Source organism: Grammomys surdaster, unplaced genomic scaffold, assembly GCF_004785775.1.
Source record: "Grammomys surdaster isolate TR1022 unplaced genomic scaffold, NIH_TR_1.0 1036, whole genome shotgun sequence".
NCBI lineage: Eukaryota > Metazoa > Chordata > Mammalia > Rodentia > Muridae > Grammomys > Grammomys surdaster.
The window spans coordinates 274968-291057 of NW_021605455.1; the positions used below are offsets into that span (position 1 = coordinate 274968).

At 47.2% G+C, this 16090-nt stretch overlaps 1 protein-coding gene across 1 annotated transcript in view; it reads left to right on the forward strand.

Moving 5' to 3' along the window:
* Dym (dymeclin) overlaps positions 1-11905 on the forward strand; it is a 269849-nt gene extending 257944 nt beyond the window's left edge. Inside the window, exon 17 of the mRNA XM_028783225.1 lies at positions 11428-11905. Within this exon, the coding sequence (XP_028639058.1) occupies positions 11428-11577 (150 nt within the window). The 3' untranslated portion in view covers positions 11578-11905. The remainder of the gene's footprint in view (positions 1-11427) is intronic.
* The last annotated feature ends 4185 nt before the right edge of the window (positions 11906-16090 follow it).

Below are 16090 nucleotides of genomic sequence, written 5' to 3' on the forward strand. Positions count from 1 at the left end.
ATCCACAGGGTAAACTGCTCCCAGATAGACCCAGGTCCCTCTTCTTTAATCTGAGTCTTTTGAGCAATGTTTTTGAGGCCTCAGCTTGTGCTAACTTACCTCACTGCTGGGCAGATGCTGGTTCTCAGGGGCACTTAACAGCTTGCACCTTGGTTTTCAGTTTCGTTGGGGGCAGGGCGTTTGGCTGGATGGTTCCTTTTTCTCTTTCCTTCTTTCTTTTTTTCTTTCTTTAATTCAAACAGCAGAATTCTGATTTTTTCAAAGTAAAGCGTATTCTATATTTCTTACTCTAAATAAATCCAAATAAAAGAATCTTTTATAGTTTGCTTCCTAGATCCTGTTTCTAAAGTATAGTAAGTTAATTGTTTAAATTCAGAATTTCCTTTTTGAAAGGTCCTTTAAGATGTTTTGTGATTATTTTCAAGGTAAATTCCAATTTTGCTTAATTTCCATGCTCTCAGTGTAGAAGCAATTGAATTACCCATGGTTGTTCCTGAGCACAGAAGAGGAGATAAGCAGTACATCCGTCTGCATTGACAGATGTGAATGCAGAGCACTGAAGCCTGTGCCGGAAACCGTGACTTGCTTGGGCTTCAGCCACTGTGAGCTGTGGGAATGAGGGCTGGCCTTCGCATACTCTGTCTGCAGGTGCTCGGCTTGCCTTCTGGGTCGTTGGTTTAAAATAAATAGCGGTAGAGCCCAAAACAGGAGAGTGCGCTCTGCTTTCCAGTTGTCTATGCTCGCAGGCAGAGCATGGGCTCCTTGGCACCTTGTGCAGCGTCGTGTAGCGAGGCAAGGCAAGGTCTGAGTCCAGCCAGCACAGCCTGCCTGCAGGAGCCACTCCAATGTCCTGGCCAGTCTCCAACCTCGTTCTCTCCACTGTTTAGCTCGGGCCTCAGCAACTGTAATCGTTGGGAGATTAGGGAACTCTGTCAAGGAGGAGGTGATGCTGTGTGTCTGACTTTGTTACTGTCTGTCTGCTAGAAAACTCCCATGGCCTGATTTCTCTGCCGTCCACAGCCTCCATGGCAGAGGTGCTGGTCATGATAAAACACTGTGCTTCCCCATCAGTGCATTTACTTCAATTCCAAATAATTGGTAAATATGCATGACAGTTGCCACCAGGAGCACTCAGTGCCAACTACCTGTCTTCTGCCACCTCCAGCCTATCTCAGCTGAAAACATGAAACAGAGATGTTTGTTATGCCTGGCACAGCTTCGGCTTTCCCATGGTGGATGGCACTTCGCAGTGTCTTGCAAGCCCCTGGCCCTGAGTTGATATTTGAGGTTTATACACTCCACTCCATGTCCTCATGCTATAGAGCCACCGTGTAGAGATGGTGAAAATCCTGAGGTCTGCAGCTTCTTTCCTAGTTCCTCCTGGCTCCTATCCTGCAGCCCTTCCCACAGACTGTGGCCCTATGGTGACCTCTGTGATCCTACAGCCAGTATCTGAGCAGTCAATGGAAGGCTGGGCCCAGATACCAGCCTTCCTCACAGCATTCAGCTAACTCTTTTCTGCATCATGTGCCAGCTGAGTGCCACCTAAAGCATGTTCTTCCATGAAACTTCCTTCTGTCTTGTTCTCATTCATGAAACCCTAAGATGTGAAAATACTTAATACCCTTTGTTAACAATTAGAGATTGTGCGGATCTGTTCCCGTACAGTGAAGTCTCTGACTTACTTAGATGCCAATCCAAACCCCTGGTTTTAGATTTGATGGCCAGTCTTTACAGTGTTAGCCCACAGAGGAATGATACCTAATGCCCAGGAGAGCCAAGAGTGCAGGTCGACACAGAATCCTGAACTTGAGCATTGTCAGCTTTCTCTAAAATTTGATTTGTAGTTCTCCAGCTTGACAGCATTATGTCACAGTGTCAAAAAGATTAGCTACACCTGGCTCTGCCTTTTGGCCCAGGAAAGGACAGAGTGGGAATTGTGAATGGGAAGGAACAGGCTTTATAAATGGAGAGTCAGGCTTTGGATCCCCTTAGGGGCACTGCTACATCTTCTGCTGGGCTTCTGCAAGGACGTTCCTTGATGGCATTCGTCTGATGTCTGGATCGTATTTGATCTGTGATGGCATCTCCTGCCTGTGTTTATGATCCTGTCTCTAACTTTGTTTTGAAAGCAGAGTCAGCAATATTAACAATGTAGCAATGCTAATGCCTTTTGGCTGTTGTGTGGCAATGCTGGGGTAAAGGAGTCTAAGTGCCTTTGCTGCTCCCAGAGTCCTGTGTGACTGCTTTGTTTCAGGGAGATAGGAGCAGAGGTGACAGCTGAAGAGATGGATGTGACTTGCCAACATGTTTAGGGAAACCCCAGAGGAAAGGTTAAATCCATTCACCCAGCCTTGCTGTCTGCCTTGTAGGGGCAGCCAGTGGTGCACAACACCAACTTTTGAGATTTGTTGGTCCCCATGGCTTTGAAAATGTAAACAATCACATGATACGCTCTGAATTTAGAGGTGACTTGTGTTGGATGGCCATGCATGAGCAGGCAGGTGGCCACGGGTCGAGGTCGGCCTACACGGCCCTCACTCGGGTCACTGGGAAATCCATCCAAGGGAAGCAGAAGGTGACAGTCCTCCCTCCCTGGAGCCGTAAAACGTCAGCACTGTGGCTTTGGCACTATGCATGGTGGCTCACACATCTAATTCTAGTTCTAAGGAGGCTAAGACCGGAGGATGGGGGCTGGTGAGATGGCTCAGTGGTTAAGAGCACTGACTGCTCTTCCAGAGGTCCTGAGTTCAATTCCCAGCAACCACATGGTGGCTCACAACCATCTGTAATGATATCCGATACCCTCTTGTGGGGTGTCTGAAGACAGCTACAGTGTATTTACATATAATTAATTAACTAATTAATTAATTAAAAAAAAAGAAGTTCATTGAGTTTGGCCGGGCGGTGGTGGCGCACGCCTTTAATCCCAGCACTTGGGAGGCAGAGGCAGGTGGATTTCTGAGTTCGAGAGTTCGAGGCTAGCCTGGTCTACAGAGTGAGTTCCAGGACAGCCAGAACTACACAGAGAAACCCTGTCTCGAAAAAAACAAACAAACAAACAAAAGACCGGAGGATGGCCACAAGCTCAAGGCTACCGTGAGCTACACACTGAGTTTCAGACCAGTCTAGGCTACAGAGTGAGACCTATCTCAGAAACCTAACCATCCCCCCACCCAAAAAAAAAAAATGTGAGTTAGTAACAGAGCTTGGCTGCCATTCATTGGGCTCTGGGTTCCATCCACAGCTCACACACACATCCAAAAGTGGGGTTTCAGTGTGATCTTCTTCCCATGTATTGAAGAAGGTATCACTGGCTTAGCATCCAGGAAGCTTTCTACATACTGCCAGAGCTGTCCTCCTGTGAGCAGAGGAGAGTCTCCTGCTGAGGTGGGCACTGAGGAATGCTGGTCGCTTCTTCTTGTAAAAATAACCAAGATAGGACTTGCTAACAGTGAGGAGGCGGCTGTGGGAACTCAGAGACCATCAGATTTTCTTACAACTTAAACCCAAAGAACATTCAGAGAAGCTAACTCCTAAGAAAGAACAGTGTCTTATCTCAGACTGTCTTAGCTGGAATTCCCTTTCCAAATACCTCTGTGATGTACATGAAAGGCTGGCTTCCCACCTGGTAACAGTACCCAGCCTCCCACAGTCTGGGCTGGAGGGCGCTGCGGAGTCTTCTGTTTGTCCTTGTCCCATCCTCCTCTGTACCTCTCTTAACACATCTCAAGCATGGCCAAGTTCCTTATTTTTCTTGAATTTATCTAAATATGAATCTGAACCTGTTTCTAATTCTTCACTCTACAAATTAGTCTAGAAAAATTAGCATAAAGACAGATGATTGCAGAGAAGCAGCTGGAGCTTACATTTGAAGCCATGTGTCACCTTCTTTTTCCCACACTGCAACCTGAGCATGAATCCAAGAACTCACTGAGAATGAGATTCCTCGTTCCACGCGCCATGTTTCACCCTATCCCCTGAGCTTCATAACCAGTGCATTTGTAAGAGGTTCATGTGATATCCTTTTCCACAGTGAAGTGTGAAGTGCAGGCATTGCCCATCCATACTGTGGCCCGTTGTCTGAGGGGAGGGTCTTCCAGTGGCACAGTCATGGCGGTGACACACTAGCCTACTGAAGTATCGGAGTTCCCAACAGCACAGCTCATTTCTCCTTGGTGCCACTGGCTTCATAAGACTCATTTGGTCCCAGATGACTCTGGGCCACTGGCCCACTAACTCACCCAGTGTTGAGGACCCTTTCCAAACTTCCTTTTTTAATCTTAGTAAATTACTGTATTTTAGGTATGAATATTTTGCCCACATGTGTGTCTGAGCAGTATTGTGTGTCTGGTGCCCATAGAGGCTAGAAGATATCAGCTCTCTTAGAATTGGAGTTGCTGATGGTTGTGAGCAGCCACATGGATCGCGGGAACTGAACCTGGGTCTTCTGCAAGCGCATTCGGTGCTCTTAAGAAGCACTGAGCCATCTCCAGCCCTTATGTGTGACTCTTGGATTTGTTCACTATTAAGTTACACTCCCATGTTTGTCATTTGCTCACTAAGCCCCCAGCCATGCTCTTAGGTACTAGGGGCATATCTGTTGGGTGTGTGGGCGCCTGGTGTTCTTTCTAGTCAGACCACACTCAGCTTCCTGCAAGCTCCCCCCCCCTTTCCATCCAAGCATCTGGCTCCTTCCTGTGATAAGCACCGCTCAGAAGGGAAGGCACACTGTAGTTGTTCCTGGGCTCCTTTTGGGCCAGCTTGGAGCACATGTATTGCAGAAAATTCTGTGCTATGTACCTCCTCTAAAGTGTTCTCCCCTGCAGCCTCTGGAACTGGAATACCATGGACCTGTCTCCTTCTCGGAGCCAGTGTGTACCACAGCAGCTTTAGCTACGCCTGCAAGTAAATGCCCTGGTAACGAACTGTCCTGCCTGCTCCACACCAGGCTCTCGGGGCTGCCTGTGCAGCTGCCTGCCTGACCCATCGCTAGCTGCTGGCCACACGGTACCAGCCAGTCCTACTCTCTGCCCCTGCAGTCACAGGACCTACCCTTCTTTCTGCTCCAGGCACCCACAAGCACCCAGAAATGAGACATTCAAAACTGAAGACAAAGGAAAGCCTCTCTCCTTCCCTCAGGCCTCTGCCTTCAGAGAAGGTCCCAGTGAGGATACTTTCTCAGGCTTCATTCATTGAGCCTCAAGTTCTGGCTGAAAGAGGAAATAAATAAATAAATAAATAAATAAATAAACAAACAAACAAACCATGTACATATCTGAAAATGTCATAAACCATTATTTAATGTAATATTAAAAACTAGTAAATAAATGCATTTTTTAAGAATGAAAGAAATATCAAAAAAATAATAATAACTGATTTTCTGGTGAGTGTGGGAGTGCCAGCAATAGATCCTTCGCTCTTCCTGAGAGCCTGAGACCCTGAGAGAAAAGCTGATAGACTCACTGTCGACACTCAAGTGGTGAAGCCATTTCTGAACTACAAGTGATCTGAGCTCCGAGGGCTATGCCTGCTAGCTCACTCCCAGAATGCTCACTCCCAGAGTGCTCACTCCCAGAGTGCTCACTCCCAGAGTGCTCATTCCCAGAGTGCTCACTCCCAGAAGAGTGCTCACATGAGTTTATCACAGCAACAGAAAAGTAACTAAGACAGGCTTATTAGACAGTGTCTCTCTGTATAGCCCAGGATATCCTAGAACTCACTCAACTCAAACTTGTGACCCTTGTGCCTCAACTTATCCAAGTGCTAAGACTACAAGTATTTGAGGCTAGCCTGGACAACATAGTGAGACCCCCATTACTATTCCAAAAATAAAAGTAGAGGCTGGGAGACGGCTCAGTGGGTAAGAACACTGGCTGCTCTTACAGAGGACCCAAGTGTGATTCCCCACCCACATGGGAGCTCAGCACCATTTCTACCTACAGTCCAGGGGACTTGACACCCTCTTCTGGTCTCTGCAAGCACCAGGTACGCCCCTGGTGCCCATGCATGCATGAATGCACAACACCATTACACATAAGATGGGTAAGTACTTTATAAAAGCATTTGGGAGCAAAAACAGTAATCAGGAGTTCGTGAGAAGTAGAAACACTTTTCCCTCCTCACCCACTGCTGCTCGGCTGCTCGGCTGCTCGGCGTGTGTCCTCTTTCTGCTGGTGGCTGCATCTTGACACATTTGCAACTCCTTCTGTCTTTCCTTTGCTCAGCCAAGAGTCAGCTGGCTTGATGGCATTGGTGCCTCCACGTGTGTCGGTTCACTCTTCTCCCATCTGTCCAGCCTAACTCCTCTCCTCCCAGTGTGAGGCACAACCACCCCGGGTCCTCCAGTATCTCGTCTTCCATCTTGCCATGCTCTGCTGGCACCTGTGACTCCTGTTGTCCACACAGGTCTTTCCTCTGCAGCCCCAGATGCAGTCCCCTGGTGTGGTTGTTCAGTGACAGTCAGGGAGAGAAGGGGGAGAGGTTCGGGAGACTATTATAGAGTCCCCACCATGGACTTCACAAGGAGCAGTTTTCTTGGCTGTCCTGTGACAGGCTCATGAGGCCATTCTTCTGCTGTCTGAACAGGCTGCCCACCCTAAACCAGCCCTAATGAACAGTGGCTTGCTGGTCAGTCCAAGGCCACCACAGCTAGCAGCTGGTTTGGGCTGCCTTGGGCCCAGTGGCCACCATCTACTTGTCTACCCCACTTACTATATGCAGGAAACTCTTTTCAGTGTGCCGTGTAGCCGTTTGATTGTAAATTGCATTAACTTCCTGGAGCCATGCCAGGTGCTTGCTGGGTGTCTGATGCTATCTGTATAGACTTTAGGTGGAAGCTGGAAATCTCACTGAACTTCTGCGGTAATAAAATTATTACAGTTGTACCCTACATCTGCTCACTGACTTCCTGTGGCTTTTCACTGGATCACATGACTGACAACAGAGACAGGCTGTATGTAGGCCCTGGGTGTGCCAGCTCTATCCAGGTCTCACTGCCACCTCAGACTTCCACTTTGTCGCTGAGCGTCCGGATGCCCCACTGAGGTAGGTTGATTTCACTGGAGGTGATTTAAAAAAAAAAAAAAAAAAGTTCCGGCCCACTTGAGAGTCTAACATTACCTCTGGCTCCAAAATTTAAAACAACAGGATTGTTGTAAGTGGTTTTGGACAAAGACCAAGCTTCAAGCTTCGAAGATGGGTTTTCTCTAGTTTCAGAACCAAGCCCCAGGCCAAGGATCTTGAAGAGAGGTGTGAAAGCCAGGGCTCCTACCTAGGATCCCCTTTTCCCCCTCTCCAGCGCCCGTCCCTTCTCAGAACACAAGTGATCCTCAGGACACAGTAACCCAAAAGTCCCTGACAGGAGCCACAGCGGAGGCCTGAGAAGGGCTAGAGAAGCAGAGTACAAGAGGAGAACGTGAAGCACCGGGCTGATATCAGAGCTGGGGCTAGTCCACAGCTGGCCTGTAGCCGCCATGTAGCCTGGTGTGTCAGGGATGGAGACACACACACACACACACATACACACACACACACACACACACACACACACACACTGTGAGAAAGCTGGACATCCCGCAGCCACACAGGATGGCATTATTGTTTTTCATAGGCTCGCACAGGAATGCAAAGGGAAGGATGACTCTTTCTGGGTTGTTGCTATTACCTTCAGACATGACATTTCTTGGGCAAAATGTGTCCCCAGTGTCTTTAGCTCTAAATAATACTTGTTGTCTTTCCTTTCCTTGGCTCTTGAGCATTCTAAGACGTCTCAGAGAAGCACATGGTCTTAAGGATCTCTGTTCAAGGCTCTATAGCTACCCACACGGACAGGTTGTGGCGGGGATGCAGAACATGGAGAGGGTGGTGCAGGCCCAGCTCACGAAGCTGTTATATGCGCATCAGGCTGCTGAATGGCATGTTGAAACTCTACTGTTACCTGCTCTTCCAGAGTCCTCAGTCAGCCAGGCTTACCAATAACTCATTCCAGTAGAAGGGACTTCACCTATGCATTCAGTTGTTTGCCTCATGCCACCAGTCTGGAAAACAGGTCTTCGTTTACCTTGCTATTTGTGCCACAACCCTTTAGGAACCATGTAAATGACCTGCTGGGGAAGATTCCAGAAAGAACCCAGAAAATAAATAGCTCACAGTTCAGTCATTCACTCAAGGAGAAAGACAACAGACAGACACACACGCACATGCACAGTGAGACCACTATACTGTGGTCTCGGAGCCATGTGTGCTGTGTCCAGCAGGCTTTTCCCCAGCAGTGACAATATGTTTACGTTGTTTTGTTGTTCTGTCTCTGCCTTCTACTTCCCTGTGACTCGTGGTGCACACCCAGTAGACTACAGCTTGCAAACACTGTAAAATGATCAGATCTTCACCAGGCAGCAGGCAGTGCCTAATCCCTGCAGACCACTTAGCCGTAAGTTCCCAGCCTACAGAGCTACTTAACAACAGCTGATTTATATTGTCTTGGTCTTAGACAGTTAGAATTGCCGTGACGACCATCAGTTGAATACCAGGACATTGAGTGACACAAGGAACAGAGGTATCTGCCATGAAGGCTAGCTGTATGAATCCTGAGCCTGCTTGACTTTAAAGTTACAGTGAGGTCAGAAAGCATGGCAGGAATGGAGAGGTTTAGATTCCCCCACTAGAGTCACCTGACAGATGGTCAGAATTCAAAGGAGCTCATAAGTCCTACATTGTACACAAGCTGAGAAGCCAAAGTCCCAGGGAAATACCCTAAAGCGCCGGGCTTGCTTTCCTGGCCATAACCTGGGCTGGCAGAATGCAGCCTCTGCATGTCACTGTGAGACACCCAGGCACCAAGGTTGAATGAGACCATTGAAGAACATTTCTTGGGAGGCCTGGAAACCTCATATCCACCCTAGCTGTAGATGTTTGGAGGATGGACACCCCAATCCTTGGTTTGAGAGGCTGCAATGGAAGAAGCTGCTGGTCACGGTCTCTGTGGCAGGTTACTCAACTCCTTCACTTCTCTTTCTGTACAGTAGTCTGATTAAGACCTGACACATCGGGGGCTGGAGAGATGGCTCAATGGTTCAAATCCCAGCAACCACATGGTGGCTCACAACCATCTGTAATGAGATCTGATGCCCTCTTCTGGTGTGTCTGAAGACAGCTACAGTGTATTCATATATAATAAATAAATAAATCTTTAAAAAAAAAAAAGACCTGACACATGGTTATTGTGTGGATATGAAGTCCTTTGTTTATTCAGTTCAGCAAATAAGTGTCCATAATATGCCAGGTGCTCAGAACGCTCCTAGTTTCCAAAAGCCCATAGTGTGGCTGCATGTGAAATAATTCAAAAACCAGGATCCTTGGTGAGGAGCATAGGAGAAACGGACTTGCATCCATCCCAGTATTCCTGGTCTCTTATTTGGTGGTTGTACCGTCCGTAACAACAGCCAGTATTCACTGATGCCCACTCTGGGTTAGATATTCTGCAAGGCCTTTCTGTCATCACATGGCTTACCTCATTTGAGCACTCAGCTGGGAAGTTCAGACAGTTAAATTCAGACTCTCAGAGGATAGTGCCAAACTGTATTTGAAGAGCCTGAGGCTGTGCGGGGATGGGGACTTCCAGAGTCACAGCTAATAAAGGCAGATTTCTGCTCATAAACTCTGGGTCTGGACACTCCTTAGCCACAGCCGTGCCTTTAGTCTTGTTCTTATTAAGCGTTGGGAAATATCTGTAAAGGAAGGGAGGAGGAAAGAAGGAGAAGGTGCGGGGTGGGGAGGGGAGGTCTTCTGAATAGTTTTTTTGTCATTGCTTCAGAAATTAAATGAGTATCTAAAAACATTTTAATGTGCCTGTTAATGTAATCAATTATGTTAGCTAGAAACTGCCTTGCCATAGTCTCAGAATTGATAAAGTAGGTTGAGTGGCCTTTACTTTGTAGCCCCAGGTGACCTGGGATTCACTATACAGACCAGGATGGTCTGAAATGCAGAGAGATCCTCCTGACTCTGCCTCTCTAGTGCTGGGGAATAATTACTAAGTTATTGTGGAGAACTTCTGCTGCAATAACCATTGTTCAATTTGAATGATAACTTCATTATAAAATCTACCCATATCCACCATTGACAGCCATAGTGTTATACCCCCTGGGTGCACGGGCCATGGTGGACACCCCCGATAGACTATACAATACATGGGAGCTTAGTCTGTTTCTTGCTGAATAGTTTACTTCAGATGAGACGGACAGTCCCCACATTGTACCTTTGTAGAAGGTGAAATGAGTTCCAGTTTGTAACTGTTGGTGTGACAGGCCACCCAGGGATACTGGCCGCTTTTTCTCATTTCCACAGAATCCAGACTCCAGGACTCTGTTTTCCTCATACCCTTCCATTAGGACAGTCACAAGAATGTCCCAACACTGTGAGGGTGGGTGTGTTTGGTGACAGTCAATAGCTTAGTAATACCTCTTGGCTTCCTCTCTGCAGCTCAGCTAGAAGGGGGTCCTGTGTGAGCAATTCCAACCTCCTCAGACATAGACAATGGGCTAACAGAGGTCACCTTATGTCCCTCCAAGACCTTCTCAGGAACCTCCCCCAACATGTCACTGTATGGAGAAGAGGCCCCACCCTTGAGTCTTTTGGTTTGTTTGGTTTGGTTTTAGACAAGGTCTCTCTTTGTAGCCCTGGCTGGCCTTGGAACCCACAGAGACCTGCTTGTGTCTACCTCCTAAATGCTGGAATTAAAGGTGTTTGCCACCACATGGTTTTTAATTCTAACAACAAAAACCCATCCTGCTTAATGGCTTCATTCCCACAGGGAAATTCGGGGCATTGTAAGGAGAGCAGTGTGCTGAGTCTGCCCAGAGCTACTCCTCAGTGGTGCCTCGGAGACCTGCACTTGACCACAGTAGTCAAGTACCTAAAGTTCAGGTGCTCCTTTTCAAATCGACCTTGACTAGTCAATGGGGATGTCCAGCCTTACTCCATCCGACAGTCTCTGTGTTCTTGAGACAGCCACAGAGCCTGCTGACCCTGGCTGACCCTTCTGTTAGGGGGTGACTCGGCCTCAGTGAACTGCTTTCTTAAAGGACCCAGGACTACCAGCCCAGGGATGGCACCACCCACCATAAGCTGGACCCTCCGCCATCAGTAATTAAGAAAGTGCTCTACAGGCTTGTCTACAGCCTGGTCTTACGGAGGCATTTTCTTAGTTGAGATTCTCTCCTCTCAGATGACTTTAGCTTATGTCAAGTTGACATAAAGCCAGGCAGCACAGCAGGTGAGTTATATTCTCCCAGCCCAGAAGCCATTTGACGGTCAGACTCTGTGAAAGGCCTGCACTCCAGCCTGTGAGCACTCAGAGAGGGGACCTGCTGCACACACTTCACTGCTTTTGCTTATACATAAAAAGTCATCTTGTTCTCGTTGCAGAAATTTCCAGAACTAAAGTTCAAATATGTGGAGGAGGAGCGGCCTGAGGAGTTCTTCACCCCGTACGTCTGGTCTCTGGTCTACAGCTCGGCAGTGGGCCTGTACTGGAACCCGCAGGACATCCAGCTCTTTGCTATGGACTCAGACTGAAGCAGGACACAGCCACGCCCACCCCCAGCCCAGCAGCTAGTTACTTCATGACCAGGAGCAGAAGGAGACAGACTACACACCCGCTGTGCCTTCTGCCACAGAGGGTCACACAAGCGTGTTTCCCTCACACACTGTGACTGTTGGGAGAGTGTGCCAGTTAGCAGTAGTTCACTCAGCCTTGACTGTACTACAAGGGCGAGACAACAATAAACGGGAAACATGCTATTCACCATGTGACTTCTTTTTAAATTCCTCAACCCCAAAACTAGAGCTGTCCCAAGATACTGTGGCCTTAGGCACATAATAAACACATCAACAATGTATACCATTTCACCTTTTAAAAAAATTATTATTGTTTTTAGATTTATTTTTATTCTGTGTGTACAAGGTTTTGCCTATATGTATATATGTGCACCATGTGCAGGCCTGGGGCCACAGACATCAGAAGAGGTGTCAGACAGGAACTGGAGTCACAGACAGTTATAAGCTGCCCTGTGGGTTCTGAGAACGGAACCCAGTTCCTCTGCAGAGCAACAGGTGCCCATAACCACTGAGCCAGCTCACAATGTAGTCCTTGCTGAGCTGAAATTCACTAAGGAGCCTAGGCTGGCCTAGAATTCACAGCAATCCTTCTGTTTCAGCCTCTTCTGAGTTCGGGAATTACAGGTTTGAGCCACCACATTCAACCTACACATCTTTTTTTTTTTTTTTCCTCAAATATTGAAAATCTTTGAGTCACTTGTGCAACTTCTTTTATGTCTGCATCTGTCTGCATGCATGCATGCATGTGCATGTATATGCATATGTGTACATGTATATGCATGGTGTATATATGCATGTATGTGTTTGCATGCCTCTCAGCAGCACAAAATTTCATAAACACTGTACCTGTCAACATGACAGGGGCCTTGCCCAAAGAGGTTAGATAGCTCTTTTTTGAAGGGTTGACCCTGAGGTGTGTCACGGAATCTGCTGGAGTCAAGCAAAATTTAGTCTATCTACTCCATAGTATTCACTGGGGAAAGCTTAATTTAGAAAGCAATCTTTTTCCTTCAACCAAGTCAATAGGGAGCCACTTATTAAAACAGTATTCCATGTGAGATGAAAAACATGTTTTCTCCTTGTTTCTGACTTTGAAAAATGTTTTGGGGCCACGTGTTTGGTCCCACACACCCAAGGCTGTGCCGAGTGGAGCCAAGGGTCCGTGGCTGTGCATTCCAAGTTGCAGTGTGTCAGTCTCTGTTCACCCCATTGGTCTCTTGGGAGCAGCCTTTCCATCTGTCCCCAGCCCCCTGGCTGAGGGCAGTCATGGTTTGCACCTCATGCATATCCCATGGGCTGTTTCCCCTGAGTGAGCCAGACTGAGCCTTCTTTCCCTGGTTTTCAGGGAGCAGGGCGGTTCCTTTATCCTTTTCTGGAGTAGATGAAATTGGAGCCCTTCTCTGGTGTGATGGGTGCAGGGGCCAGAGCCCCCATCCTCCTGCTGCCTCCAGATACCAATTCCCAGGAATGGCTGGGGTCTCTTGTGCTACAACTCACTTGTAATCACAAGTACAAGGCTTTTCCCCTGGCACTGACTTCTCAGTCCCACTTTGAGAGCAAGGCATCGAGGTGGAATGGCCTAGTCAGCCTTTCAGGCAATGGTGATTACACTATACAATGGTGTATCTCCTACCTAGAGAAATGATTGACAGCTTTCGCTTGTTTTCAGTGCAGTCTAATTTGCTTCTTTTTCCTGTAGGCAAAACAAAACCAAACAAAAAATTGTGTCATGTGAAACGTCTGCTTCTTTGGTAGTCTAGAAACTAAGCAGGAGTGCGAGACATCAGTTATAGGACTGATAGTTTCTATAACGGGAATTACAGTCCCCATAGCCCATCACTGTGATGGCGGCACACTGCCTGCAAAGACTCTGCCCCAGCCTCCTGGTCCAAGTACCCTGTGCCCTGCCCGGGTGCTTGCCTCTTACTGACCCTCTCTTCTAGCTCATGGGCTCGGTGGCCTAAGAGCTCCATCAGGGCACCACCACCTGGTGCTCCGCTGGACAGAGGTTCCCAGCTGTGCCATGGCCTCCCTCAGTTCTGTAGTCAGTTGGATCTCTTTCTAGCCCTTGGGAAAGGACAGGTTAATCACATGGTAAGAAACTTAAACAATAAGCTGGATTGTGCTTGAATTTAAATATCAATTTGTTTAGAGCTGTCAAAATTTAAAAAGGTGTCAGGGACTGAAGAAATGGTTCAGAGGTTAAAAGTACTTACTGCTCCAGCAGAGAACCAGGGTTCAGTTCCCAGCACCTACAACCATCTGTTACCCAGTTGCAGGATCCAACATCTTCTAACTTCTGTTAGCACCAGGCATGCACGTGATGCACAAATGTACACAGAAGACAGTCACATCAAAGAAAGTAAAAGAGCATGTGTGTGTGTGTGTGTGTGTGTGTGTGTGTGTGTGTATGTGTGAAATTAAATCACGGAAGTACTCAGACACAAGGTTCAAGTTAGTAACCAGCCACTCACAGTCTACTGTGCACTGCTGTCCTTGGAATACCTGACACTGGCCATGTGTAAAATAGAAACTGAGGCTGAGGCTGGAGAAATGGCTCATGGTAAAGAGCCGTTGTTACTGATCCTGGTTCGGTTCCCATCACCTACGTGATGGTTCACAGCCATCTGTAACTCTAGTACATGGAGATCTAATACCCTCTTCTGACCACACGTGCCATATATACATACATGAAGATAAAACACACAAAGTAAAAATCTTTTTTAAAAAGAAACCACAGAGCATGAAGTGCTGGAGGAGTAGCATGTCCCTGGGCCCCTGGCAGGTGGCACATCACTAACCTGTTGGCTCTAAGATGCCTCCAGGTGCTTTTCATAAATGTTTGGTAAGATTTTTAAGTTACTGGACACATGGTTTGGTTTACCTACCTTTCCATTGCTATCTCTACACTAAACCTCATGGATTAGCTGGGTTGCTAATCCATCTGAGGCTGCATGAGAACTGAAGAACGCAGGTCGCCTGTATCCCCAGCTACCAAGCCCATGAAGGAAACAAACATAACCCTCGACATCAAGTTCTTCCTACACACTACAACCAGAAGGAACTCAGTCTCCAGAGACCAGACCAAATGAATCACTGGAATTAAAAACCAGAAACACCCAGAAGAGATCCAAGTGTAAGTCCAGATCACAGCTGTGAAACTCAGATGTGCTTGGCCTGAGAGAAGACTGGGTGGTTATGAGTATTGACTGCTCTTACTCAAGTTCCCAGCACCCACACGGCTGCTCACAAAGGCCACTAACTCCAGCTCCAGGGGATCTGTCTCTTGTCTCTGTAGCTATAGCCCTAAGTGGTATGCATAAAGTGTCTCTCTGTCTCTCTCTCTCTCTCCCTCTCCCCCTCTCTCCCTCCCCCCCACACACACATACACACACACACACCATAAATTAAAAAAAAAAAAATTTTTAAAACCCAGATGTATTTCCAAGAGTCTGTGCAGGGCATTGTGGGTAGAAAAAGTTGGAAACTCTAGAATTTTGAGAATAATTCATTAGATGTGTTTAAGAACAGATTAGACATAACTCAGGAACGGATGTATAAAGCAAATTGGGAGGACTGAAACTGGTGAAGCCACAAAAGAAACTGGAAACATTTCGAAGGGAGAGATAATAAAAATTGTACAACTAACAGAACGGGGCTGGAGAAATGGATCCATGGTTAAAAGAACTGGCTGCTCTTCCAGAGGACCCCGGTTCAGCTCCCAGCACTCATATGGTGGTTCAAGCTGTCATAACTCCAGTTCCAGAGCGCCCAATGCCCTCAGTCTTCTGATCTGCACAAAGGACACTCACATGCAGACAAAATACTCAGATGTCTAGTCAAAATAATTTTTTCCTTAAAAAGGGGGGCGGGGGCAAGAGAGATGACTCTGGTTAAGAGCACTTGTTCCACTGGGCATGATGGTCGGATCTCTGTGAGTTCAAAGCCAGCCTGGTCTACAAAGCAAGTTTCAGGACAGCCTCTTTGTCTTGCAGAGAGAGGGGAGAACACTTCAGCTCCCAGCACCTACAATGGTGTCTTATAACTATCTGGAACTCCAGTTCTAAGGGATCCAATGCCTGCTTCTGGCCTCTACTGGCCCCAAGCACACGTGGTGAACATACATGCAGGCAGAACACGTGTACACAAAAGACACCTTAAAAATAAATCATAAAAGCTAATAGTGGCCAGGAGATAGTGATCACTTGTCTAGCTAGAGCTCATGGGAGGCGGTCACTACCACCATATAAAACCAGTTGTGGATGACAAGAGACTGTAATTCTAGCATTCAGGAGGTTAAGATCAGAGGACCAGAAGTTCAAAGACATCCTCAGGTAAATAGCAGGTCCGAAGCCAACATGGGTCACATGAGACCCTGCCTCCCCAAATTTAAATTAAAAACAACAAAACAAAACAAAAAATAATGAAGAAAATAATGTGGGGTGCAGCTAAAACTGTATTTTGGAATTTG